The sequence below is a fragment of the Camelus dromedarius genome, chromosome 23, assembly GCF_036321535.1.
Source record: "Camelus dromedarius isolate mCamDro1 chromosome 23, mCamDro1.pat, whole genome shotgun sequence".
NCBI classification, from domain to species: Eukaryota; Metazoa; Chordata; class Mammalia; order Artiodactyla; family Camelidae; genus Camelus; species Camelus dromedarius.
Window position 1 is genome coordinate 22,238,041 of NC_087458.1, and position 11,747 is coordinate 22,249,787.

An 11,747-nucleotide genomic window follows, 5' to 3' on the forward strand; every position below is an offset into this window, starting at 1 on the left:
TATCGGGCCACCTGGAGGACCGCTGCCCTGGCCGCCGACGGTGTCTCGAAAAGCATTGCTGTGTGATTCGAGAAGGGAGGTGGGGGTGACGCTGCCGTGAAATCCGAGTTTGACAGCAAAGGACTGGGAATCACTGATGTAAATCTGAACCAGCTGACTACGCAGGATCAGCTGCTCCGGGGAGAAGAGACAGCGTGAGAGACAGGAGTGAGCGAGGGAGGCGGAGATGAAGGTTGGGGGAGGGGACCGTTTACAACATGGACTTGGAGTTTGATGCACTGGGGCAGGCAGTGACCTTGGCAGTGATTATGGAGCTTTGAGAAAGGAGCAGAGGCGGTGGCAGGGAGCAGGGCCCGAGGCACAGAGGGTCTTATGGTGAATGAGTCCCGTTAGTTGCAGTGGCTTATGATGTCGGCAAGAGGGACAGGTCACAAATGTGCAGGAGGGCTTTGTGGTTTTAAGCCCCCTGAGAGGGTGTGACAAGGACCCACCCGTGGAGGGATGTTTTCTCCTGTCTCTCTCATGAGAAGCAGAGCTCGAGCTTTGAGCCCCTGATTTTCCCACACGGAGAAGCACAGGCTCCGCCTGAACACTCTGCTGCCGTGTCTCCACCATTCGGGCCCTCACTGCCCGCTCACGCCCTGGGCTGGGGGAGAAGCCCCAGGGCCATGTGGGGCCGGGGCAGTGGGGGTGCGAAGGCCACGTGGGGAGGCAGGTGGAGGATGTTTGTAAGTGAGGCGGAGAGTCTGCACCGCTGGGTCTTTTTTTGCAGCTAAATGAAAGGAGCTGTAGGAGGTTATTTTTGGCCGCAAAGTAAGTCACAGAGAGTCTTCTCACCTTCCTGTTTTCCTGCGGTGCACGTCAGGGAAGAGGTGTCTGTGATGGGTTGGGGTTTTTCAGAGGCTAAGACGCCCAAGGCACCACGGTGGTTTTGAGGAGAGCCCTAGTTTCCAGAAGCCAGTCAGGCCTGTCCCGCTGTGTTTTTATTAAAGTCCCCGACCCATATCCCTTGTCACCGACTCCCCGTCGTGACTCAGATGGCTGCTTCTGGGTGGAAAGTGAAGGGAGCGGGAGGCTGTCAGGGATGAGAGCTCCCACGGCGTTGACTCTAAAGCGTTGGTGGCAGACTCTTGACTTTTTTTTGACCAGAGTCTCTCTGGAGGGAACTCCGACACCAAGCCACACTGGCAAAAGCCGTGGTATACTGCCACCGGCACACAGCTAGGACTCATTGAGTCCTTGCTGTGGGCCAGGTACTGCGCTAAATATTGTACCTCCATTCACTCATTTTTTTCTTGACAGCAGCCCTGTGAGGCAGGTGTTATTCCCATTTCTGAATGAGGCTCTGCTGCTTAAGAGATGCAGTAACTCACTCGGGCTCTCACAGTTGGTAGGAGCGGAGCTGGGGTCCGGGCACAGGTTCATCTAACATCGCGCCCTCTGCTCTGAGGCACCACACTGCACGGCCTCGGGCATCTTTCTGGACTGGAACTATTAAGCTCTGGGTACCTCCCAGCAGATAAAAATAGTACAGGTGAAAGAAGTCGTTTGGCCTTACTTTGTTTGCTTTTCTTTTTCCATCTCAGTGTACCCTGTGTCTCTCAGAAGAGATTCGTTTTTGCCCTCCTTGGTTATTCCTCTTCTAAGACTGTGCCTTGGTTTTGGTACCCGAGAGCGAAAATCAGGCTTTTCTTTCCAACCCTGTAAAGGTACATATTTGCTCTTCCTTTTTTGAGGGTCTGGTGGCCCTGCACAGAAGCTCTCTGACCTCACATGGACCAGTGAGGCACAGCAGACCACAGGAGTAGACCTGAGGACTGACCCCTCTCTGGGAGCCACCAAGTGGGGCTGTCTCCCTCTGCCCATCCAGCAGAGTGTGTATCCTCATTGCCTTTCTCTCAGTTATGTCTTGCTTATCTATTGTTTGAAGAGTAGATTCTTTTTTATATTCTTTTTTAAAATTCTTATTTTTATTGAAGTGTAGTCGATTCACAATACCAGCTTCATGTGCACAGCAAAGCAACTCAACCACACGTATACATATATATATATACATACATATATATATATGTACACATTCTCCCAGACTCTTTTCCACTGTAGCTTACCACAAGAAACCAAACATAGTTCCCCACGCTACACAGCAGGTCCCCACCATCCATTCATTTTACATATAGCAGTGTGTATCCATCAATTCCAAACTCCCAATCCATCCCTCCCTCCCCTCTCCCTGACAACCAGTTTGCCCTCTACATCCGTGAGCCCACCTCTGGCCTGTAAACAAAATCTCCATTCCGTTCTTTTCCCTTTAGACTCCGCATACAGGCAACATCAGCATCTCTCTCTCTCCCTCTCTGTGTCTGACCTACCTCACCCAACATGACAATCCCTAGGTCCGTCCACACTACCGCAAATGGCATCCTCTCATTCCTTCTCGCAGCTGAGCAACATGCCGCTGTGTATACACACTCCATCCTCCCCATCCAGGCGTCTGTCCATGGGCACCCGGCTTGTTTCCGGCCACTGCAAGTAGTGTTGCTGTGAAGGCTGGGGTGCAGGTGTGCCATCGAAACACAGTTTTGAAGAGAAGACTCTTGACTTTCAAGAAGGTACTTGTTGCAGCTTCAACTGTTCGCTGGTAACCCAGCAGGTCTTTAATATCTTAGTGACTTGTGACCTCGTCAAGGTCTGGATTGAATCACGGAGACTTCAGGGCTGGTAGACACGATCTCCTGGTTCCAAGTGAGCCAAGCTAGCTGTGCAGCATTGCTCTGTGACTATGTTATTCCGTATCAGTCCTTGCAAACGTAGTTATCTTAAAATCCTAAGAGTCACTGAAGAGTTCCCCACTTTGCAAAGGCCCAAGACCTAGACTCCTGTTCCTGATCAGCTGTTAAAACCCAAACACTTGATTACAGAGAGCTTTGCAGACATAGGACAGCTATGGTTTCACTACCTTCCTTCTGCTCTGGTTTTCAGCTTCTTTTTGCCTCCTGGCAATTTCCATTCTCTTATCCCACCTGTAGAACTATGATGACTTTGATAAATGTATTCAGCATTTTTAGATTGTTTACAGAATGAGAACTTGCAAATGGCATATTCTGCTGTCTCTTCCCACTTAGAAATAAATGTCTACTGATGCTCTGCAGGAGAGGAATAATAAAAAGGAGGCTCTAGTCATAAAGTATGTTAAGGAAATGTAGTCAGCCACTGTCATAGGTATTTGTTTGTGGAGAACCTACTGTGTATCAGGCACTGAACTAGTAGCTGAGACTAAAAGATGATTTGATTCTGAGCCCTTGAGAGTACATTCTGAACGTTAAGTCCTGTAACGCGTATATGGATAAAATATACCAGTGTACACAGAGGCAGGGAAAACTCTCTGGGTCTAGGAAACCTGATGAGATTTTTCCGGAGGAAGCTGTATCTAAGAAATTATTCCTGCACAATCCATCTCAGGGTATCTGTCTATTTTAATTTTACATTTTCCAAGAAGATTGTTGCAAACCCACAAATGTGAGATCATTGGCACCCTCCCACCCCAGGGGGTGAACACAGGAGGAGTGGAATGACTCCATTTCCTCCTTTCCTCAGATGACTCCAGTGAGCAGAAAAATGCCTGGCTTTAGCATTCTGGGGCCCAGAAATAAACGTTTCTGGGCTGCAGACGTCTGCTCTGATGGGAGGGGAGCACAGTGCTCCTTCCTCCTGGCCAAATCAGCCTCTAGGGAAATATGGGCCGACCAAGCCCCCAGATCAGAAGGCGCTATGGTTCCAGGTAACTTATTTGGAGTAAACTTTTAACCTGCAAGTGAGAAAAACAGAGGTGAAGTTGTGGGGGTCCAAGGGGATTGAGATGACGTGTGTGACCCTTTCTTTGCTTCTGTATTGGATCGCTGGGGTCACTTCATTATTAATGTTTCTGAACCTCGGCCCTTTGTATAGAAGCACCACAGGAATTTAAGTTTCCCTGCATTCCCAATTAACTGGAAGATTAATGAGATCATCAGACAGTGGTAGTGTGGTACAGTAGAAAGAACATCAGATCGAGAATCAAGACATCTGGGCTCTGCTCCCGGGATTGCCACTGACTAACCTTGCAAACAAGACAGCTCACCTTTTTAAGGGGCCGTTTCATCACCTGTAAAATGAGAGTTTTGTACTGAGTAGTTTTCAAGGCTCTATCCAGGCTTAGAATTTTATGCATCTATGGTTTAATAAAAACAAAAAACAAAAAAAGGAGAAGAAGCGTTCTGGTCACAAAGAGTCCCTGAGGGGCCTCAGAGACCTCCCAAAATTCACGCCTGAGATTCTAAGAGGCAATGAAGCCCAGACATACGTGCACGGTAGGTGGATGCATGGGACGAAAGAGCCAGGCTGGAGGCCGCCATTCACTGGAGAGCCAGATCCGTCTCTGCGGGGACTTCACTGGATGCGGCATCCCAGATGCCCTGGAGCAAGGCTGCTTTGGGCAGGGTGCAGCCTAATCGATCTGGTGTGTGAGGAGTGGGTGTGAGTCTGATTTGTCATTCACAGAACTAGAAAGTCTTCACGGGAAATAGTGTTATGCATTATGCAGAAATGTGAGTAGCATCTTCTCCTGTTCTAAAACAGTTCTCAAAACGATCAATCCGGATTCTGCCTCAGGCTTTACCTGTAGGGAAAGACTCAGTTTGGGCTGAGATCTCAACCTTCAGATGAGCAGAGCAGAAGGTCTGCCGTCCAAAACTGACCTTTCTAAAGCACCAGTGTGGTTGCGGGTTCTGTTGCAAGCTGTAGAATAAAAAAAATGTTCTTAATCTAATTCACAAAATAGGCTTATTATCAGCCAACAGGTCAAAGTTTATGGAATTCTTCCTGACCGGGGGGCTCTGGCACCCTCTTCTCCCACCCCTCCCCTCTGAATCATCCATCGCTAAGCTCTCCTTCACAGGGGTAGAGGTACAGTCAGGGAGGGCTACCATCCCCACACCTAACTCCTCAGAGCAATTTAAACAGAAAACAGCACCGGATAGTATCGCATAAAGAAGAAATTAGCTCTTCTGAGAAGTTTCCGAAGTCGTACGGGTAGGTTGGAGCTGACAGCCTCTCCTCTTCATATTTCATCACTTACACACAGCCATTTACATGGCCACCCCATCCGCCTGGAATACAGCCAGCTGGCAAGGAGAACCTTCCTGTAACAACCGAATTAGGTATTTCCAAGCACATACATCATCAGAAGAGCAGCTCAGCCTCTCTCTCAAATTTAGGTATTCCCTCTAGGTATAATTCCACAACATTGGGTCCATGATGGGGTGTGTGTGTGTGTGTGTGTGTGTGGAGAGAGGCTCATTTGGTGTAGAAGTCAATAGCGCAGTGCAAAGAGCCTCCTTGTAAATACAAATGAAAAATATTCACATTAATGACTTTGTGTTCTGTAAGTTATTAAGAGGCAGGGAAACAGGAATTTTATAAAGGTTTTTTTTTTTTTCCTTCTGTCAAAATGATTAAAACAAAAATTAAAAGTGACTCTTAAAGAAATAAGCTTCAAGGAAGAGAAAAATCCACTTACACGAAACACTTCGTTTTCTGATGTTGCGGGAGAACGAGGTTCATGTATGGGTAATGAGAAATTCGTGTGTGGACGCGTTGGGCAGAGAAACCAAGTCTTGGACCCTCCCTTGAGGAAGTTTCTGGTGGGGAGAAGTGATGTCCCAGGTCTGACACCTTCCAATTATTGAGATTTACATCCTCCCCGTCCACATCCAGTCTTCAGATTCTTTAAAACCTTTGGATCAATTAGTCATTTTTCCCTTCCTATTTTTTCCATTGTAACTTTGGACGCAAGCTGTCAAGCTTCCCAGGCACATGTTGCCATGGGAACCTCTGTTTGTTTAGGGTGGAGTAGTTGTTCTTGGCAGGTTGGGGGAGGAGCAATTAATTCTAATAGGTATATAGTAAATTAAATACTTGGGTCTTTCCAACGTTTTCTCTGTATTTCTGCCCCTTTTTATAAATTCCCTCTCTTTCCAGATGACCCTTTAAGAGCAGAAAAGAAGCAGCTTCTAGAAATCATGTCCAGGTTATGGCAGCTGAAGTCCAGTGGGATGTAGAGAAGGTCACCTTGACCATTTCTACTCTTTCAGTGTATCTTTCTTAATATTCTTGAGATGAGAAGCCATCCTTGTGGAAGACTTTGGAAAGGAAGATTCCCCAGGACCTTTTATTAACCCACTGAAATGTATAAGTTGTTCTTGGGAAAGAGGAGATCTTCTTTGATCTCCCCTTAATCTTCCATATTGAAGACCATACTTCTATATGTAGGAAAAGTATTTTAGGTGATCTTTGGATTTTTATAGACAATTCTATGAAAAAGAAAGAAGGAACAGATTAAGTTTTGCCAGTGAGTCAGTCAAGGTTGGAGGAAAAGCAACAGATGCAGTGTTAGATGAGAAAAATACACTCCAAACACTTGAGAAGGAGAAAGAAAGCTCTGGGGGAACCTCAGTGAGTGTATCCGGTCCTCGTGGCAGAGCCCAAGAGCATCTATAGATGTTAAGGATGCAAGTATTCCCATTATTTGGCTGCAACTGTGAATTCAAGTCCTAATTACATGGTTATTCCAAGATCTCCCGAGTCAGAGTACCTGGCTCCAGTGTTAAAGACAGATGCTCATCCCAAAGTCTTTGTCTTTTATCCCAGTACGTCCCATGTTGAAAACAGAATTCATTTTCACTTCCTGCTCTCTACTGATACTGCTCTGCAGCTGTGCAACAGCTGTTGAGTTCCACCCCACGAGTAGCAGCTTCTCAGGGGCTGGCAAACTGGTACACATCTGGATTGATGTTCAAATGACCTCAGGACCCCATAGAATGAATCAAAACATTGAAGTAATAAACTTGGCCGAGCTCGTTCTGATGTAACTCAATTGCTGAAAATTATTTTTTAATGGCCATTTTTTTAGTGCGGTGATCTATCTCATCAAAGCCCAGTGAAATAGGAAACAGTCCTTCTAGCTGACATTTAAGGAGGGGTGGGAGGGGTGGGGGGCTGGGAGGTGGGGAGAGAAAGTGATTTGAACGTGTAAACTGGCCTCAGGACTCGTGAGTCTACTGACTGTCTTGTGGCCCAAAGAGTTTGACCACAAGATGTTTCCTGAGGCTTTGCAGTTGGGCATCCACTCAGGACAGGGAGCAGATGAGTGGCTGAGGAGGTGGGCTGCTGTGCCTTCCAGGATGCTGTGGGGCACCATTTCCCTCCGGGAGTGGTTCTAAGGAAACCACGTGTTGGGCTGCCGGGCTCTTTCTTAACCGCTCGTTGCTGTTCTTATCATACGTTCCCCTTTTGGGGTGAAACACTCCATTAACTCTGGTTTGGCCTGGGCCTCTTTCCCATTTTGGTTCCTGTTAACTCGCAGCAGTAACAGGAGTAGATGGAAACCGTTTAGCTTTCTCTGCTCTGACCCTGCGTCTAGCTGCTGTGCATGAAGTAGCTGTACGTGGGGGACGATTTGTGTTCCAGCACTGGTGTCCTGAACCCCAGGACCGCTGTCCCCTGGACAGACATCATTGGAGTCTTTATAGCAACCCAGGACTATCGGGGTCTCTAAGTACAAGTTCCAAGAGATGAGGTGGAAGTTATGATCCTTAACCTGTGAGAAGCAGCAAAAAGTCAAGATACATGATTTTTAATCCCAAACTCTGCTTGACCCTATAGCTGTGACCTCGGGCATTTTTTGTCATCCCTATGTATCTCCGTTTCTTCGTTGATAAAGTGGGACTCTTAAAGCCAAACTTGCCTGATGCACAGGCTTTTCCTGTTGATACAGAGTTAATATGTGTGAAAGTATTTCTCAGCCTGCAGGTGTAATTATTATATTATATTATATTATATCATATTATATATTATACTATATTATTTCCAGCAGGTAATAAAGTTGATCAAGGAACTAAATGAACCATTCTGGATCCTAGAATAAGCGAGGAGCAGGTGCTCCAGGTGAAATTTGACAACTCTAGGTGCAATGGTCTTCTCTTGAGACTTTCTGACTTTTCGAGACTAGTAGGTCAATTTTGACCCTGCCCCTTGGGTAATGTCTCTTGAGTTCCATGGATGATGTTGGGAGTGAGGCGAGAGGGAGAGGAGGGGGAAGAAGCAATGTGGAGCTGTACTGAGACACTGACCTGCCGCCTCTCACCAGCCTTTCCAAGCAGATGGTTGGTGCGATACTATCAACAACCGAGCCTACTGCCACTACGATGGGGGAGACTGCTGCTCTTCCACACTCTCCTCCAAGAAGGTAAGTGAGGGCGCCCGGGCGTGGGAGGAGGGGGCAGCAGCTCCAGGAGTAAAGGCAGGTGCTTTGGCTCGTTCTCCGTGGTGTATCATAACTGGCTTTTCCTCAACAGTCGAGAAGAGGGAATTACAATGAACAAACCTTGGGGCTTCTGCAGTGACCAGATTAAGACTGGTTGTTAGGAAACACTAGTTCTCTCACTGTCGGTCCTGTAACTGCTTCAGAAAAGCCACGCTTCTGCTATTCAAAGACACACTTGCTTATCGTCGCCCAGAAACATTTCTGTAGGTAGGGAATAATGGCTTCTACCCGCCAAGGGAGGCAGGATTCCCAAAGAAGTGACATCCAGTGATCATTAACCTTCATAATTAAAGGAACAGTCCTACAAAGTGTATTATAAGCATATTGCAGGTGTCTGTCGGGCTTCCACCGCAAGCTACTGGAGGGCTCCCCTGGACCGTCTCCTGAGCAGTAGTCTTTTTCTTGATGCCTTTTATCCTTTTGCTCTGGGCGCTATTAAATTAGAAATTTATGCTCAAGCTAAGCCTATAAAATTGAACAGGCTGAAAACTTGGGAATAATGTGGAAGGAAACCCAAGTACTCCAGAGATATTTGATGCTAGCTGGCCAATGTCAGGAATCAGAAATACGCAAGAGATTATCTTCCCTTCCTTGTATGTGTTTCCACCGTAAAGTCACACCTACATGATGATCTGTACACAGACCTGAATGCTATGGCTCCTAGTGGCTCATTGTTACCGATCGCTTGCTCTGTGCCAGGCACATCTCTTCACTGACAGGAATTAACTTATTTAGTGCAGAGAGTTCAGGGGCTCATTGTATCACTGTTCAACTTGGCCCTCTTCTGCTCTAAAAACCAGTAAATCCCAAACCATGAGAAACAGATCAAGAGCTTGGATTGCAGATCAGAAATCATGCCAACTAATTCCTGTTCTCACTTCAAGAAAGTAACTGGTCAAGGATCCCATTTCTACCCAGAAAAGCATAACTGCTTTGAAAGAAAGCAATCAGTTCTCTCTCCATCTTACACCCAACAAATTTAGAGTTTGTCTTTAATGGACTACAATGCCTGTGGCCAGCATACAATCAGGATCGAAAAAGCATTGCACCCTCTCTCCCCTGTTTACTCTTAAGTCACATTTAATTCGTATGTAAAAATATGCTGGGAAATTTCGTCCAACACCACTGCCCGTTCTCCAGCCCACCTGCCCAATCACCAAGCCCATCTCGTCAGTGTCCTTGGACTATTAAACAATATACTGATCTGTTGTGTTTTGTTTGATGATCCATGCCCAAAGGGTAGAATCTTTGCCACTTTTACACCATGTCTCCTGAGTGCCCAGTTCTCTCTGAATGGGACAAAGAGTATGTTTATCTGTTGGTAGCAGTGCAAGCAGGAAGGGAGCAACTTTTGCTGGACCATCTATGGCCTGGAGGAGGGATAATTACACAGCAGAAAAGCAGTCCAGCCACAAACAATGGGTAAAGAGATGCACTGTTAGATGCTGGGTCCAAGGGCAGAACCTCAAGCTTATGAAGACGGCAAAGATGAGCTAGGGTACAGGAGCCTTGATTTTCCAGATAGTAGTGTCTACCTCTCCTGACCTTCTCTGTACGAAGAACATACTAACATTCACCCTATCTTGCCTACTTTACAGGATTTTGTGAAGACGATAACAGCAGCAAAATCATGAACAGCGGTAGTTTTAAACACTAGTGGTAATATTAAGTGTAGTAGTAACCGGTGTTAGAGGTGGAAATGTGTGTTTTATACCCATCGTCTTATGTAGACCACACTGACACCCTCTGGGGTGGTTGCTGTTGTCCTCCCACTTCATACAGAGAGAAAGTGAAGCAAGGACGGCTCACCTTGCCTAAGGAGACGTGGTGTGTCGGTGAAAGCACTGAGTGTTAATTTCAGTTCTGCACTATTAACACGCAGTCCCACACTTCCCCTGGGACTAAGTGAGAAAAGCAAAAGCGGGTAGAAAAGTGTGAAGCTTGGCGCAGAAATGGGTTATTTCAACTTCTCTTTGATTTCCCCTAGGTCATTCCATTTGCTGCTGACTGTGATCTGGATGAATGCACCTGCCGAGACCCCAAGGCTGAAGAAAATCAGTAACTGTGGGATCGAGACCCTCCTTCCACTGCCCTGGCAGCAGTAAGAAAGAGAGGTTCCGCAAAAGGAAACAAAAAGGTGAATGAAGGAGAAAGGTCGTGGAACGAAGGAAGGAAGAAGAACATGAAGGATCTTATGAGAAGGGCAAGAGGGTGATTATAGGTGCCAACCATTGCGTCCAGTAGCCCAAGTCAGGAAAAATCATCCGCAAAAGTTTCTTCAAAGAGGCAGTTGATTTAAAGTGGGGAGAGAAACATGATGCTATACAAGGACCCTCCCCATTCATAGTCTATCCAATCCCAACCTCAACTCTTGCCCTGCCCCTCACTCTGCACCCTGCCAACTATTCAGCCCCACCCACCTTGTAAACCAACACCAAAATACTAGAAGAGAACTCGCCAGGGACACTCTGTTAATACCCATGTTGAATGGATCTCCATCTTTCAGGGCTCATCGAACCTAAACTGGCTCTCTCCCTTTCTTTGTGTAGTCTCCCTTAGTCATAATGAGGTTAGTTATTAATTCTTTATAAGTATTTAAACATAATTATATAATTATATAAATATATTATATTTTTTGCTGTCTACTAAGCTAAAAATTAGCCATCGTTCCACATATGCTGCTGTGAAGTTCACATCCAAAATGAATGCCGAGGGTTTGAGGACCGAAAGACAAGCTCTTCGACCATCTTTCTATTCATAGAAATTGGCAGGTTGATAGGGAACTGGAGAAGAAAAGAGAGAGATTAGATGGAGGTTTTGATGATAACATGCCAGCTAATCATCTTTTTATGAGCTGGGAGCTGGGCCCAGGCTGAGGAAACGGGGGCTTGGGATGATAATACTAAGAGGCATGGGAAGGTGGGTGGGGGTATCTGTTGGTGCTAAGTCCAGGAAAACTAGCCTGTGATTCTTGAATATCCATCCAGAAAGAATATATTCACTTCTGGGAACTCTTAGTTGGAATTGGTGAGACCCTGGATTTTCTCCATTTCCCTATGTGCCTGTTCCAGGCGTGACTCCTAGCCAGCCCCTCCGTCAACAAGTTTGTATGAGGGCTCATCGTCCAATCACCAGGGTGACAGGAACTCACACATTCTTCATTGTTGGCCTGTGGTCTCATCCCTTCTAAGCCCCCAAGCCTGACCATCATTCACAGCCACATGAGCAATTGTTGATTTTCTGGGGAAAAAAATGTCATGGAAATGGCCTCGGGGAAAGGTGGGATGAGATGAAAGAACAGGCAGGGATAGAGAAGCCAAGGGAGGCCACTGACAGGGCAGAAGTCGGGGTAAACCAGAGCCCAGGACTGGAGGATGACATGAGTCAA

The 11,747-nt window shown here is 46.5% G+C and overlaps 1 protein-coding gene across 1 annotated transcript in view; it reads left to right on the plus strand.

Moving 5' to 3' along the window:
* PAPPA2 (pappalysin 2) overlaps nucleotides 1-10,923 on the plus strand; it is a 244,170-nt gene extending 233,247 nt beyond the window's left edge. The window contains exons 21-22 of the mRNA XM_010992885.3: nucleotides 8,183-8,281; nucleotides 10,347-10,923. Of these exons, the coding sequence (XP_010991187.2) occupies nucleotides 8,183-8,281; nucleotides 10,347-10,421 (174 nt within the window). The 3' untranslated portion in view covers nucleotides 10,422-10,923. The remainder of the gene's footprint in view (nucleotides 1-8,182; nucleotides 8,282-10,346) is intronic.
* The last annotated feature ends 824 nt before the right edge of the window (nucleotides 10,924-11,747 follow it).